This window comes from Tursiops truncatus, chromosome 20 (assembly GCF_011762595.2).
Source record: "Tursiops truncatus isolate mTurTru1 chromosome 20, mTurTru1.mat.Y, whole genome shotgun sequence".
Lineage (NCBI taxonomy): Eukaryota > Metazoa > Chordata > Mammalia > Artiodactyla > Delphinidae > Tursiops > Tursiops truncatus.
Genome location: NC_047053.1, coordinates 5,746,808 through 5,762,415, shown reverse-complemented (window position 1 = coordinate 5,762,415; position 15,608 = coordinate 5,746,808). Strand labels below are relative to the sequence as shown.

The 15,608-nt window shown below is 46.0% G+C and overlaps 1 protein-coding gene across 3 annotated transcripts in view; it reads left to right on the top strand.

Annotated features, from left to right (window-relative positions):
- The window catches only part of SHISA6 (shisa family member 6), a 243,666-nt gene extending 229,917 nt beyond the window's left edge, over positions 1–13,749 (top strand). For 2 of the 3 annotated variants that reach the window (XM_019944134.3, XM_019944133.3), the window contains 2 exons: positions 11,428–11,580; positions 13,199–13,749. In XM_019944134.3, the coding sequence (XP_019799693.1) occupies positions 11,428–11,580; positions 13,199–13,749 (704 nt within the window). Of the gene's footprint in view, positions 1–7,594; positions 7,652–11,427; positions 11,581–13,198 lie in introns of all 3 variants that reach the window. The other variant, XM_019944132.3, reaches the window with a different exon arrangement.
- Positions 13,750–15,608: the final 1,859 nt, after the last annotated feature.

Here is a 15,608-nt window from a genome sequence, read left to right as displayed (position 1 = left end):
TCCCCAAATAATATACAGATTTAACAGAATTCCTATCAACATCTTCTCAAAATTTTTTAAGATACAGACAATATTCTAAAATTTATGTGGAAAGGGGAAAAAAAAACCTAGAATACCTAAAATAACTTTTAAAAGGAAAAATAAAGTGGGAGTGATCAGTCTACTCAATTTCAAGAAATATTATGTAGCCACAATGATCAAGACTGTCTGGTATTGGCAGAGGAACAGACATGTAGATCAATGGAACAGAATAGAAAACCCAGAAATAGACCCACAGAAATATGTTTGACTGACTTTTTGACAAATGTGCAAAAGCAATTAAGTAGAGGAAAGAGAGCCTTTTTTTTTTTTTTTTTTTTTTTGGGTTACGTGGGCCTCTCACTGTTGTGGCCTCTCCCGTTGTGGAGCACAGGCTCTGGACGCGCAGGCTCAGCAGCCATGGCTCACGGGCTCAGCCGCTCCGCGGCATGTGGGATTCTCCCGGACCGCGGCACGAACCCGTGTCCCCTGCATCGCCAGGCGGACTCTCAACCACTGCGCCACCAGGGAAGCCCACGAGAGCCTTTTTAAAAGGCTCTAAAGCAACTGAACATCAGATCTGCAGGCAAAAAAACAAACAACAACAATAACAAACCCTCAACCTAAGTCTCATGCCTTATACAGAAATTAACTCCAAATGGATCATGGACTTAAATGTAAATATAAAACTATAACACATGTTGAAAGAAAGGAGAAAATCTTTGGCACCTAGGGCCAGGAAATGAGTTTTTAGACTTGACACCAAAAGCACAATCCATAAAGGAAAAAAAAAAAAAAAAACCTGATAAATTAGACTTCATCAAAATTTAAAGTTTTGTTCTGCAAAATACCATGTTAAAAGGATGACAAGATAGGCTTCAGCCTGGGAGAAAATATTTACCAATCATGTATCCTACAAATAACTATTATCTGGCAGATAAAAAGAATTCTCAAAAATTAACAGGAAAAATGTAAACAATCTGATTAGAAAGTAAGCAAAAGTAATCAAGAGACATTTCACTGAAGAAGATAAACAGATGAAAAATAAGCCCATGAAAACATGTTTAACAACGTTAGCCATTAGGGAAATGCAAGCAAAAGCTACAAAGATATCACTCCATAGCTATCAAGGCTAAAAGTGGCTAAAATAAAAAATATTGACAACACCAAATGCTGACAAGGATGTGGAGAAACTGGATCACTCATTCATTGCTGGTGGGAATGTAAAATGGTACAGCCACTCTGGTAAACAGTTGGGCAGATTCTTTAAAAATAAATACATAAATAAACATGTAGCTACTAAACAATCCAGCAACTGCACTCCTAAGCATTTATCCCAGATAAGGGAAGACTTATCTGGACACAAAAAAGTTCGCATGAATGTTTATAGCAGCTCTATTCATAATATCATAAAACTGAAAACAACCCAGATGTCCTTCAACAGATGAATAGTTAAACTGTGGTATATCCACACCACAGAATATTTGCTACTCTGAAATAAAAGGGAATGAACTATTGATGCATTCCTGGATGATTCTGCAGAGAATTATGCTTGATGAAAAAAATCCAGTCTCAAAATTATATACTGTATGAGTCCATTCATATAACACTCTTGAAATGACAAAATTATAGAAATGATGGATAGGTTAATGGTGACCAGGGGTTAGTAAGGGGGTGGATGGAGAAAGGAAGTGGGTGTGGCTGTAAAAAGGCAACATGAGGAATCATTTCTGCCTCCTGATGGAAATGTTCCATACCTTGACTGTATCGATGTCAATATTCTGGTTTTGATATAGTGCTATAGTTTTGCAAAATGTTACTACTGGGGAAACTGGCTAAAGGATACACAAGATATCTGTATTGTTTCTTACAGTTGCATGTGAATCTCCAATGATCTCAAATTTAAAATTTTAATTTTAGAGAACAATACAATAAAAGCAACACTTATTTTGCTCACACATCTCTGATTTGGGCAGGGTTCAGTGGGTATAGCTCGTCTCTGATCCACTTGTGTTAGCTTGGACATCTACAAGGCTGGGGGTTGGAATCATCTGAAGTCTTTCTCACTCATACATCTGTTGACAGTTGATGCAGTCAAAGGTAGTTGACACTGGTTGTTGATGGATACCTGAGCTGGAGCTGTCAGCCCTTACAGGCAGCCTTTGCACATGGCCTGGACTTGCTTACAGTATGGTGGCTGGGATCCAAGGCTGAGTGTGTCAGAAGAGAGAGAGCTGTGGAAGGCATGCAGTGTTACTTCTGCTGCGCGATGCTCATTGAGGCAGTCAGGAAGGCCCTCCAGTTTCATGGAGAAGAGACCATATCTCATGGGGGAATGGGAAGGTTTTGGGAGAGCGTGTGGGACTAGAAATATAACTGTCACCATTTTATGTAAAATATGATATGCCATAGTCTCTAAAGACTGACTTTCTCTCTTCCAAATCTACAAGACTGGCCATAGCTACCTAGTTTACATGGCCTAGGTCCAGCCATGCACAGAGACCAAATCTCTCTCTTTTAATGGTTCCTAATTTCTAGAGAAGGAGCTCCAATTGGCCCATAGGTAAATTTTCGTAAAATTGTACACTCTTGTCAAGAGATAAGCATAAAACAACATGACACAGAAAGGTTACATACAAAAGGATAGGCAAAGTTTATCAGGAGAAGGCAAACAAAAAGAGAGCTGGGTTGGCAATATAAATATCAGATCAAGCCGACTTAAAGGCAAAAAAAAAGGCCTGAAATAGGACAGAAAGTGTTATTTAATGTTGAAAAAGGGTACAAGCCACAAAGAATACATAAGCACCATGAGCTTTTTCTGTGCTGAACAATGTAACTATGAAATACGTAAAACCAATTCTATAACGAATACAAAGAGAAAATGACAGGAACCCAACAGTGGTGGGAGAGCTGGAGACACCTCCCTCAGTCTTTGACAGATTAAGTAGGCAAAGAATGAGTTAGGATAGAGAGGAACTGAATAATATATTTCATGTATCTGATTTAATAGATATATGTCAACTTATACTCTATGAGAAGAAAATAATACCTTTTCTCTAATAACTCATGAAACATTCACAAAAAATTGATCATATATTGGCCCCAAAAGAAAACCTCAATAAATTCCTCAAAGCAGAAATTGTACAGGCCCTGTTTTCTGACCGCAATACAATAAAATGGCAAAAGTTCAAACCGACAAACCCAAACGCTTTGAAAGTTAACAACACTCTTCTACAGAAGTCTTGGGTCAGAGAGAAAATTAAGGCTGTAATTACAGGTCATTTAGGACTTAACAGCAATAAGAACATTGCATATTGATGCTCATGGGATTGTGCCAGAGACAAATTCAGAGCTAAGACCCGATATTGTGGACAGAAAAGAGTAAAAATAAATTAGAAAAGAAAAACAAACCGAACCAAAGAAAGTTAGGAGGCAGGAATTAACAAATCTGAAAGCATGAAATCATGATTTGAAGAGGAAAATAACCCTGATGTGTAAAGAGGCAGTTGTTTGAAAAAGAAGACTAACGGGAATAAATTGCTAATCCAGAAAATACTAACACAAGACTGAGAAAAGGGATATAATTTCCTATATAGAGGCTTTTTGAGGGCATGTTACAGTTTTAAGCTAATAAAGTTTCAAATGTTTAACGGATTTAAGAAAAATAGAAATTACAAACTGAAGGTAGAACTAGAAAATGTGGATGAATCAATATGCAAGGAAAATGTTGCCAAGTATGACAGGCAGGATACATAAGGATGTGGGCTCTAGTGCCAGCCTGCCTGGATTTGTATCCCAGCTTCACCTGTTGGGCAAATTATTCAACCTCTCCAAATCTCAGTTTCCTTAATGCTAAATTGGTGATGCTAACAGCATCTGTCTCCCGAAGTTGTTGTACAGTCAGTGAAATAACAAGCCAACCCCCTACCACCCTGCAAACCGAAGGACTCCCCAAAAGATACCAGGCATTTTTATTATTGCCTTCCTTCAAACTTTCAAAGAACAGATCTTTCATATGCTCTATTAATAGTTTCAAGGCATACAGAGGGATGAACACTATGCACTTGATTTTACAAAATCATTATCTTGATACAAAAACCTGCCATGTTAGCACCAAAAAATGCAAATTTTCTTTATGAATACATAGGAATTAAATGAGATATATACAAATGGGATCCAGTGTTGTAAGGAAAGAATAAGACATAAAAATCAAGTAAGGTATTTCCTACGAATAGATGAATAGTTCAATATGAGGAAATCCATGAACCCACCTCATCACATCAGGCAATTGGCAGTGTGCTCACCAAGAAATCCTGCTTTCAGTTATTTGCTTAAAGAAATAAGACATGGACAAAGAGCTGTGTTCAAGGTTGTTTGGTGTACATTTCTTGAACTTTTAAACAATCCAAATACACATTAATACACGTTAATAGGTTAATAGGGGAATGTATATATATATATATATATATATATATATACACAATGGACTATTCTATAGAAAAGACTATTGTGAAATCATATAAAAGACTATTTCAAAACATGAAAGTATATTCAAGACATGTTGTCCATTAAGTATACAGGGAACAGATTAAAAGCAGTATATGCTTATTTACATATGTGGAAACTACACCTTTATCTGTGTGTGTGTATGTACATATAGGTGTGAACATTTAGGTTGTTTCTTTTGCTACTATAAAAATGCTACAATGAATAACCTTATGCATTTGTTATTTCATACATATGTGAGGATCAAATCACCATATTTTTCTCCATTTTAAGCTTTGTAATCTGATTCTCACTTGTGCAAAGTGAAAAATGCAAATGGTTATTCATTGCAATATTAAGTGTGAGTGTGTGTGTGTATGTAAACATACACATAGTAATGTATAGGGGGAGGGAAACAAAAGAAAATATAACAAAATGCCACAATGGTTATTTTAAGATGGCTTAATTTTTCACCTCTATACTTTAAATTTTTTTCCTTAATGCCAGTATATGAAAAAAATAAAATGTTAGCAAAATATTTGAAGTAAGTTTCAAACAAAAGGAAAAGCCAGGCACTTGTAAACAAAATATCTAAGTTCAAGACATTTATCCTGTTTGTAAACTCAGCTGTAAACAAAATTATAAGAATTACTTCAAATAAGATATTTAAGGAGTTTTTTGCAGTGTCTGGAAATCGGTAGGTCAATAATATAAATTCAAATGAAAATCATTGCAAAGACTAGTTTAAAAAATGTATGTGAGGGACTTCCCTGGTGGCGCAGTGGTTAAGAATCTGCCTGCCAATGCAGAGGACACGGGTTCGAGCCCTGGTCCAGGAAGATCCCACATGCCGTGGAGCAACTAAGCCTGTGCACCACAACTACTGAGCCTGTGCTCTAGAGCCCGTGAGCCACAACTACTGAGCCCATGTGCCACAACGACTGAAGCCCACGTGCCTAGAGCCCGTGATCTGCAACAAGAGAAGCCACCACAATGAGAAGCCCACACACTGCAACAAAGAGTAGCTCCCACTTGCCGCAACTAGAGAAAGCCCACACGCAGCAATGAAGACTCAACGCAGTCAAAAAATAAGATTAAATAAATAAATAAATAAATAAATAAGTGTTTAGTACAGAGCCTGGGCCATAGCTGGTTACCAGGGATTATTAAATGAACCTGAATCATCTCCCTTTCCTGGTGACAGCTAGATTCTGAAAAGGAAGATTAGAAGTATTTCTAACTGCCACCATTTAACTTGGGTTTTCTCATTTCTTGCAACTGTTTATTTGATGCTGCCATATTGTTTAAAAACAAACAAAAAATAACAATAACAACACAGAAAAATGACACTGGTTTTCTCTTTGCCTCTGGAGGACAAGCCGAACAAATCTATCCTTTATCTCCCTTCCTGGATTCTCTCTTCTTGCTTAAATCCAGATCCAGGGTAGAACTGATTCAGCATTTGGCAAATAGCTTTTCCCTGGATATAACTTAATATTCTGTTTTGGGAAGGGAGAATATCTTCATGTGAGAAATGCTGGCTTACCGCCCAAACCTATACCCCACTGGATAGAGTCCATGACTATTTAAAGACCCTGGTCTGAACCAAAGGAATGATATAAATGATTCCATTGGTATGGGAAATTTTGTCTGGTAGGAGCACACAGGATGATTTGTCTTGGAAATGGCCAGAGACTAGAACTAAGAGAAATGTGAACAAAAAAATACATTGTGGGCCTGGATTTAGGATATGGTCATAGGAAGAGGATTTGGGGATTCACTGGTTGGATACGGAGGATGAAGGGAGGGAAATGGTGAATGAGGACTGAAGTTTCGCTTTCCAAGCCCATGGAACGTCAGTACCATGGACAGCGCTTGAGCATTGGGAGAATAAAATGATGAGCTCACTTTGGGACATGATGGTTTGGGCTAAGAGCAGGAATTTCACGGGGATGGCCATAAGCAGTTTAAAATCTAACCCTGCAGACCAGATGGACCTCAAGCTAGAGGTGTAGACTTGAGACCTATCAATTTGGGCAAGAAGGTGGAGCCTAAGTCTTCATGAAGACACCTGAGCCTTATGGAGCACTAGTATTTAGAGAATAAAACAGAAAAAGGGATCTAGTGAAGGAGCTTAAGAATGAGTAGCCAGAAGGTATAATGCCAAAGGTAGGAAAGATGGTTTCATCCAGGAAATGGAAGCAGACCTAGACCTAAGAGGATGGTAGAGCTGTGACCCACGGTTTAAAACTAAAGCTAAGACCTCATGCCTCCTCTTTCCCTTGCTTTAGTTGAAATTAGATGCATGCACCAACAAAACCCAAAAATACAATGTCAAATTGAAGCCATAATACAATGTTGAATTGTGCTTTAGTGGTAAGCCAAACCATTCAGTTTTAGAAGCCTTCAGAATACCTTGAACTCCTGGCTTTAGCAACTATGACTCTATTAATTTTGTGGCTTGTTCAATCAATGTGGACTTTTGCATTATTAATTAAAACCAATGCTTTTGAAATCAGGCTGTGTTACTTATAGGCAGGGCAGAGCCTAGAACCCAGGACTCTGGATCCCAGGCAGTGGGCAGTTCACGTCAGCTTGCCACATCTCAGGATGCACCCAGATACCTGTGTATAAAGACCTGGGACAAATCAAAGTCCCATAAAGTGTAAGCACTTTAAGTTATGGCATCCTCTTCCTGGCTAACCATACCTGAACACCCTCCTCCCCAAAAAAGGATCTATTTCCCCTGCCCAGTTCTCTATCTCACATATGTGTATTTGCCAAATGTCCCCTAGTCTCCATCCTTCTCCTCCTCCACCCCAACAAAGCCTCTATTGCTGGTCAGCCAGATCCACAGATGTGGGTGGGTCATCATGGTGACAGAGGAAGCCCTAATGCAGAAGGAGAGAGACAAAAACAGCAGAGGAAGGACCCTGCTCCATTTCTAGGGTAGCCCAAGGTCTGAGCTTTTAAGAAGTGCTTGCTTTGACTCAGAGAAGCATAGCAGAAGTCAAGAGAGGTGCTTCTGTGTTGGAGAGACCACGGAATTCCTGAACTCTTCTTTAAAAAATTTTTTTTCTGTGATTTTCAGGTGATCATCAGTATAACCATCCGATTTTAAGCAGCGCTACCCAGACCCCTACACATGGTGAGAGATGATTGAGAGTGTTCTGCGTTCCATCCTCATTCCAGGTGGCTCCATCCTAACTACTGATGCCTACTATGGCATCAAACATGGTCACTGGCTCATTGAAGCTAAGGTGCAAGGAGCCAGGTACCCGCCCTCCTCCAGGGCCACAATGCCTCTCTCTCACTTTTAGACAATTGTCCCCCTAGTGTCTGTCTTCGATATCAGAGCAATCTTCTGCCATGAAAGGGAAAGAGTAAGCCCCTTTCTTAACGCATTTCACTTGCAATCTTGATCACTTCTTGCAGCCATAAATTCCATGTGTCCACAGCAAGGAGTGAACACTCTCCTTTGCCCAAGGCTACTTGTGGTACCATTTAGTAATGACATGAGATGTGAAAAATTCTATTGATGCTCCCCAAACTAATTAAGATTTAATAAAACTCAAAACCCAACTGGATGACCTGAGCTTTAGCTTCCCAGCAGAGGAAGAACCTGAAAGTTGCAGAGCACAGGCATGGCAGCAAATTGCCAAAGGGTTACAAACCCATGTTTCCCTCTTAGGTTTCAACGTCCTCCCACCAGATCACAACTTACCATTTGGAACTGCAGTGAACAACTATTTTTTGGTACATGCTCAAAACTTGATAGAACGTGACAGCCACGTAAATTGTGAGCTATCATTATTCTTCTGTCTTTGCTATGAAATAATGAAAACACCATTAAATTTTAGTGAGAGAGAAACTCAAAACAAAGATAAATTCTGCAGCTCACCTGGCAGAGAGACCTACCCCTCTTATCTGCTCTATTTCTGCATTATAATTCAGAGAACAAAAGTGGACTATTTTGATGTCCCCCTCCAGTGTTCAGCTCCTAGTGGAAATATATGATGAAAGCAACAGTTTAATAAGGTGTTTCAGGTTTCGGGCCTAGGAGAAATTAGAACCGGAAGAAATCAGAGAGATCAGTTAAAAGAAGCTGGTATCAGTGGTGATGTGGACAGTGGGGAGAGAAAGAAGGGTTCAGATATGAAAGAAATTGTAGAAAGAATTGGGAAAACTTAGTTACTAACTGAATATGGCTGATGAAAGTCAATTATGAGTAAAATGCAAAGCCACGATCAATGAGAAGAATGGAGGGTCTTATTAACACAATCTAAGGAATCAGGAAAGCAACCAGTGTACTGGGGATGGAGCTGTTGATGGTGAGCCTGGATCTGGACATCGAGAGCCAGATAGGACTGTAGGATTTGCAAGAAAAACCACTCAACAGGCAGTTAGAAATGCAGACATGAAGTCTGGAGGGAGATGACAGCTGAAGATGTAAGTTATGCTTTGGAAGCGGTAACAGAAGCCTTGGGAGTAGGGGCAATCTGTGCAAGAAGGCTGAAAGAGAAAAGCAGAAGGCAGGAGCAGAAAGCCTGGGGGATGCCCATTGGTGATGAAGCAGCAGCAGGGAGAGGAGCCAGAAAAGGCAAACGAGGATGCTCTGCTAGCTCAGTATCATTCTGAAAGAGTAACTATGAGCTGGTTTTCCCCGGAAGAAGCCAACACAAGTGCAGCCCCTGAATACAAAAGGAGGAACCATTCTTCCCTCCTCTTCTTCCTGTCTTCTTTTTCTACCTGGAGATGAGGAGATAAGGGTAGATGAGACCCGATCCCTGTCCTTGAACAGCTCGCAGCCTAGCGGAAGCAGGGTTTTCTCTGCATTCCTCCCTTAGATGTTACACTTTTCCGAGGAGCTGGCAGAGCAGCTCTCAAGAGAAGAGGCAGCCTGTGTCTATTTGATTAGCAAATGAGTATTAATTGGATCCTTATTTTGGGCCAAGCACTATGAAGGCATCAGAAAAATTGGAAAGCAAGACTTCTGCTATCAAGGAGATTGCAATCTTTGGAGATCAGCAAGACCAACTCAAGTCAAATGATTAGAGACCACATAGACACTAAACTGGGTGGTATTGACCAGAAGAGCAATAGGGGCTTTAAAGATGTGATGTTGTCATAGCGAAGAGTCTTGGGGGAAGGGAGAATTTGCATAGAGGAAGAACAAGGAAGGGCATAGCAATAGGAGAGAGAGCATGAGCAAGGGGGCAGGGGCGATCATGGTGGAGGGAAAAAGCAAGGAAGGTCTGGCTTTGGCTCAGTGGCAGGTTTTAGAGAACAGTGAGGGGTAAGAGCATCCAGAAATGTTGCATTTGGAAGTGGGTGAGCTGAGTGATGCGCTCAGTGGGAGTATGATGCCAACAGGCAGAGGGAAGTTCGTTCTTCTCCAGCATGGCCAAAAGTGAAGAAACCAGAGCTAAGGGGCTGTGGCTATTACCCAGCTCTGGGTAGCAGTGCTCCCGGCTTCCTACCCACTCCACTTCCTGGTATCTGTCCCGATCTGTGTCAGGGAGGCTCTTTCAGTACAGTATGTTCTAATCATTCAGGGATGTAGAGCATCCCCCACCCCCTCACATATGTACTGAGCTGGCGCGAACACCAGCTCATTGGCTGGGCTCCCCTGGCTCCATCCCCAGTGTTGAGGGTACCAGTGAAGGCAGGAAGGGATACAGAAGCCAGGAGTTCCCTGTACTGAGGTTGCCCTTGGACCAAGCCTAGGAGTCCTCTTTGTCCCACGGTTCACAGCACCCTCTTTGCCAAGAGGCATAGGGAGACACAGACCACTGATACATTTGTCCAAAGTTAGAGCCTGCCCTTTCTTGGATGTCCCAAACCAAGAGGATGGAGGGATGATGCAAGAGCCACCCCGCTGCCTCATTTCTGGGAATGGTACCACTGTTTCCCCAGCAATACCTGTTAACTTCTTGCCGTGCTTCAAGTCAGTCAAGCACCAAGGCATGCTTGTCTTCCTGCCTTGGATCTCTATTCCTTTTTGTACCCCATCTTCATGGCCACTCAGCACCCATACCTGCATCTCCTCTTCCCCCAACTCCTGTGTTATTCCTAATCTGGCCCCCAGAGCCCAGCCCAACTCATTCACCTCATTAGTCATTCACCTCACTTCTCTTTGTTCTTCCCTTCCATGTCTTCCCCACTTCTTTTCTCCAGGTCTGGCACTGAACAACTCTCCCTTCTCTCTCTTAGACTTTGTAATCTCAAGGGATGGAGGGAGAAAAACAGAATGATGTACTAGGCATTTTGCCCATGTTCTTTCCTCCAGCAGCTCAGAGATGGCTAAGGGGGCTTCAGAGGAAGGAGCAGGAACAAGAGGAAATGGCTTTGTAGCTCACAGCGGCTTGTCAGTTGTAGGGCTTGGAGAAGCCAAAGGTGGAAGGGGTGGCGTGAGAGGTGAAATTACCTCGTGGACAGTGTGGGTTGTAGTCTCAGTGGAGCTGGGTCCTGGACCCAGTTCTATGGGTATGCAGACAAGATGGGTCACTCTACCTCCTTCAAACTCAGATATTTTCTGAGCCTGAGAGCTAGTATGCCTAATGCTATTGGGGAAAGGATAGAACCTTCACACCAAAATAGATGATTTTATGACACCCCTCACCCAGCTCCATCAGGCTTACGTTTTCATCAGACAGCCCAGTGATATACCGGCAGAAAGAGTTTGCCATCCAAGGAAGGGTAACCTGCCATCATGGCCAGTGCAGCCAAAAGCACCTGTCCCCCGGCCTGTTGGCAACTGAAGCTGAGCACTGAGGGAGGCTGAGTCGCCAGCATCACCTGTGTCCTAGCACATGGGGCCAGGAAAGCAGGACGGGGATGAGAGATGGAACCCGAATGCTTCCTTCCTGCCTGCCCCCCAGCCTTTGTCCCCACTAACGCCATGACCCCTCCCTTCTTTTGCAGAGAAGCCTCGGATGAACAACATCCTGACATCGGCCACCGAGCCCTATGACCTCTCCTTCTCCCGCTCCTTCCAGAACTTGGCCCACCTGCCCCCATCCTACGAGTCCGCAGTGAAGACCCATCCCAGCAAGTACTCATCCCTGAAGAGGCTAAGTAAGTGGGGTTTTCCTGGGGCTGGGGTCTGCCTCTGGGGCCTCCACAACATCTTCCTGTGTCTCACTCTCTTGCTGTGCACCTGAGGGCATGGGAGCGGGGTGTCCCAAGAGCAAAGAGCAAGGTGTAGCACAGTAGAAGAGAACAGACAAGTCCCTTGTTTTTGTTCTTTAGAGCGTGAGTCCATCTTCTCCCTCAGTAGAATGGAGGCCATGGGATCCTCAGTGCTTCAACTCATGTACCAGGTTAACTATAAGAGAAAGCCTTTCCCCAGCCTCACCCCACACCTGCCTTCTTCAAACCCTGGGCCTTCCTTGCTCTCTATCTGTCTTGGAGTAAAGGCTCTCAATGCCACAGCTTTCTCTGAGACTCTTCCCAGATACCGGCTGTGGAAGGGCCCATAAACCAGCTCCCTCCCTAACCCCGTTAACACTGTCTTGGGAACCTGAGACTCCCCACTCCACGCACAGACCCCATTTCATGAGTTGAGCCCAGTACATCCCATGGTCCCAGCTCTGCCATTTGAGTCTGGGGAGCTCTAGGGATTGATGGGTTTCAGATGTTACAATGTCAAGAAGGTACATGGCAGGAGAGGTCTTCTCTTCCAGTTTTCCAACCCCTGGACCTTCTGCCTCCATTTCCCAATGAGTCTATTTCGATGACCACCCAGCTACAGGGCCGAGCCTGTGCTTGACAGTACAGGGTAACCTGTTGTGATAGAAGTTCAGCCCATGAGTCCGTATCAGCGAACGCCAAGGTGGAACAGTGAGTTTCTATGGCTAAAAATGGGAATCCCACATTCTGCAGAGATCTGGAAGGCTGTCTGTAGGAAGCCTCATTCCTGAAATGTGGGGCAAAGAAGGCTTGTGCATGTCCTGGGTGAGTTCAAGGGTGAGCCTGGGGGGCCTCGTGGACAGAGAGATGGGCGGAGCATCTGAACGAGGTGCCTGCTCGTGCCGTGGGCACAGGCGAAGCACGCGTAGATTTGATTCTGTGCTTGTGTGGAGGCTGGATGCCCATGTGTTGGCTTCCTAGGCATAGGCTGTTACTCCAGAGAAGGTGTTACTATGTTTCTAAGTTACCAGTAAGCATTTTCACAAGCGCCTCCTGGGTGGAGCCCTCTGCTTTATTCTAGCAGGAGTCTTGTTCTGCAGCCCAACTTCCTTGGAGAGAGCTTCTGAGCCTCATCAGAAAGCTGCCGGCTGCTCCTTGGGTGTTTCAGCAAGACCCAGGGAGCTGTTCTGTTTCGGGACCATGGCGTGGCAGGAGCAGTACTGGAGCAGGAGTTCAGGGTCATGGGCTTGCCATCTATTCGGCCATGAACTCCCTGGAGACCTCGAGCGAGTCCATTAACCCCGGATACTCAAGGTGGTCCAGGGACGAGGGGCATCAGAATTGCCTGGGAGCTCCTTAGAGATGTGGACTCTCAGACCCACCCCAGAGCTAGGTTAGAATCAGACTCTGCATTTAACAAGACCCCTGGGGTCTGGAGAAGCTCAGCCTCTACCTGTGTGGGCTGCAGGATCCTAGTTGGATCCTAGCTGCACTGTCACAGTGTTGCCCCAGCTCACTCCTCTCTCTCTCTCTTTCTTTCTCTAACTCTCTCTCTCCCCTACAGCTGACAAGGAGGCAGACGAGTATTACATGAGAAGGCGGCACCTGCCTGACCTGGCCGCCCGTGGCACCCTCCCCCTCAACGTCATCCAGATGTCCCAACAGAAGCCGCTGCCGCGAGAGCGGCCCCGCCGGCCCCTCCGGGCCATGTCTCAGGACAGGGTCCTGTCCCTGGAGCGGGGCCTGCCGGATGAGTTCGGCATGCCCTACGACCGCATCCTGTCGGAAGAGCAGCTGCTCTCCACGGAGCGCCTGCACTCCCAGGACCCGCTGCTGTCCCCGGAGCGGACGGCCTTCCCCGAGCAGTCCCTGTCACGGGCCATCTCGCACACGGATGTCTTTGTGTCCACGCCCGTACTGAACCGCTACCGCATGACCAAGATGCACTCCCATCCCAGTGCGTCCAGTAACTCCTGCGCCACCCTGGGCCACAGCCAGACGGCAGCCAAGCGCCAGGCCTTTGCCTCACGCAGACACAACACCGTGGAACAGCTGCACTACATCCCAGGCCACCACACCTGCTACACAGCCAGCAAGACAGAAGTGACCGTGTGACCGGCAGGGCAGGCAGGCCAGGGGTCGAGAGGGGCCCGGAGCAGAGCTTCCAGCTCTGGATGGCTCCCTTCCCTCGACCCCGCTGTAGGAGCTGGGGGTGCACTGCCTTTGCCCGGGAAGCCATACTCCTGGGACACGGCCGGTGGTCTGGCACAGCGCTCGGACCTGGGATCTAGAGCGATCATCCTCACTCTTCCAGAAGAATCGAAGGGGAGGGAGGAGCGGGGCTAGGCCCCAGTCTCACCCCCCACCCCCCGCCGACTGTCACCAACTCCCTTTCAGTCCCACATCCCCTCTCCCCATCCTGGGGGCTCAGAGACCCTGGCCTGACCCTGGCCCGAAGCTGCCTGGGTTTGAATTGGCCAGTGGGTGCAGTCAAGGGGCTCACCCTGACCGAACAGGCTACTCGGTCTCATTCATTTACTTAAAACCGCATCACAGAAATCTAGTGCCTAAAAACTGCCCGCTCGCTCTCTCAGAGCCAGGGAGCTGCTGTGTCCATAAGCACAATAATGATTCTCTTCTGCCTGCTGGAACTCTCTGGTCCCCACTGGGTGGCCCTTCCTCCGCCGACCCCCTGGGGCCCTGTGCCCCTCCCCTAAGCCCCGGGACAGGGAGGGGTTCCCTTCCTTCAGCTGCCTCTCCATGGGTGGGAACCCCGCCCCATTCCAGCTGACTACCCCGCCCACAAGTCTCTGCCCCTCCCCCAGCCTTAGATTCCACCCCTGGGTTCGCTGGAGCTTTGCTCTAGTCCTTCCAGAAGAGAGCAGGGACGGGGTGCAGGGACTTTTGCGGTGCCCCCGCCAGCAACCTGGTGATCTCCACACTTCCTCCAGGCCTCTAGGTCTGAACTGTGACCTGCTACTCTGGCCTGCCTTCCCCTCCCCTGCTTTTCTCCCAAGAGGCGTCTGCCCCTGGCCAGAGAGTGGAGATGGAGAGGCGACTGTGACGCCCTGGGCCTCAGGGGCTCGCCATTCCCATCGCCCAGGGCTCCCACCACGCACGTTAGGCAGGACAGAGGCTCTGGCTTCTATAGGGGGGCAGCTCAGCCCCAGCCAAGGAGGACCCCAGGTGGCTGTCCTGCACCTTGCCTGCTCCTCTCTCCCCATCACTGCCCCCCGCTTGGCCCCTTCTCTGTTTAGAACTTGCTCTCTCTGCCTGTTTCCCCACCCCTCCCACACCTCCCATTCTCCTGCAGCTCCATGACTCTCTCCTGGCTGCTGCTTCCACAAACCAGTGCCTCCTTTGGATCTAAGGGACAGAGACCCATTAGCAGACGCAAATAGTGGTACTCCAGGCTATTGGTCTGGGAGTTAACTGAGTAGCTCCCTAGTCGCTCCCCCAAAGGGAGCAATGAGCGCCAGGCAGATCCATGACCTCAGCTCTATTGGGGGGCTGCCCCCGCCAGCCTATCTCTTCTCTGCCTCCAGCCTGGGGGGTGGGCAGGATGTGACAGCCACCTGGAGAGCAGACAGTGAATGACGCAGCATCCACTCCCTGGAGACTAGAGCCTGGGGTGGGAGAGAGAAGGGGCTCCCCCATTCTCAGGGCCAGGGTACCTCCCTGGGCTGGAGCTGGGGGAATCGGCTTCAGACTATTGGGTGAAGGTATGATACTAAAAATGTGACTGCCGCCACGGTCAGACTCCAAAAGCAAAAACCTTAAACTGGGCTTTTAGATTCCCCAGTTCCGCATACAATATGTATGGCCCTTTAAATAGGGGGGCAGGGCAGGGAGAACTCCCCAGTGTTCGCCCTGGGAATTTTTAATCTAATCCACAGAGAAATCAATTGACTGATTCCTCTTACTTATTCAAGAATTCCAAAGCTCTTGTTCTCCCCCCTCCCCTCAAGGCTCAC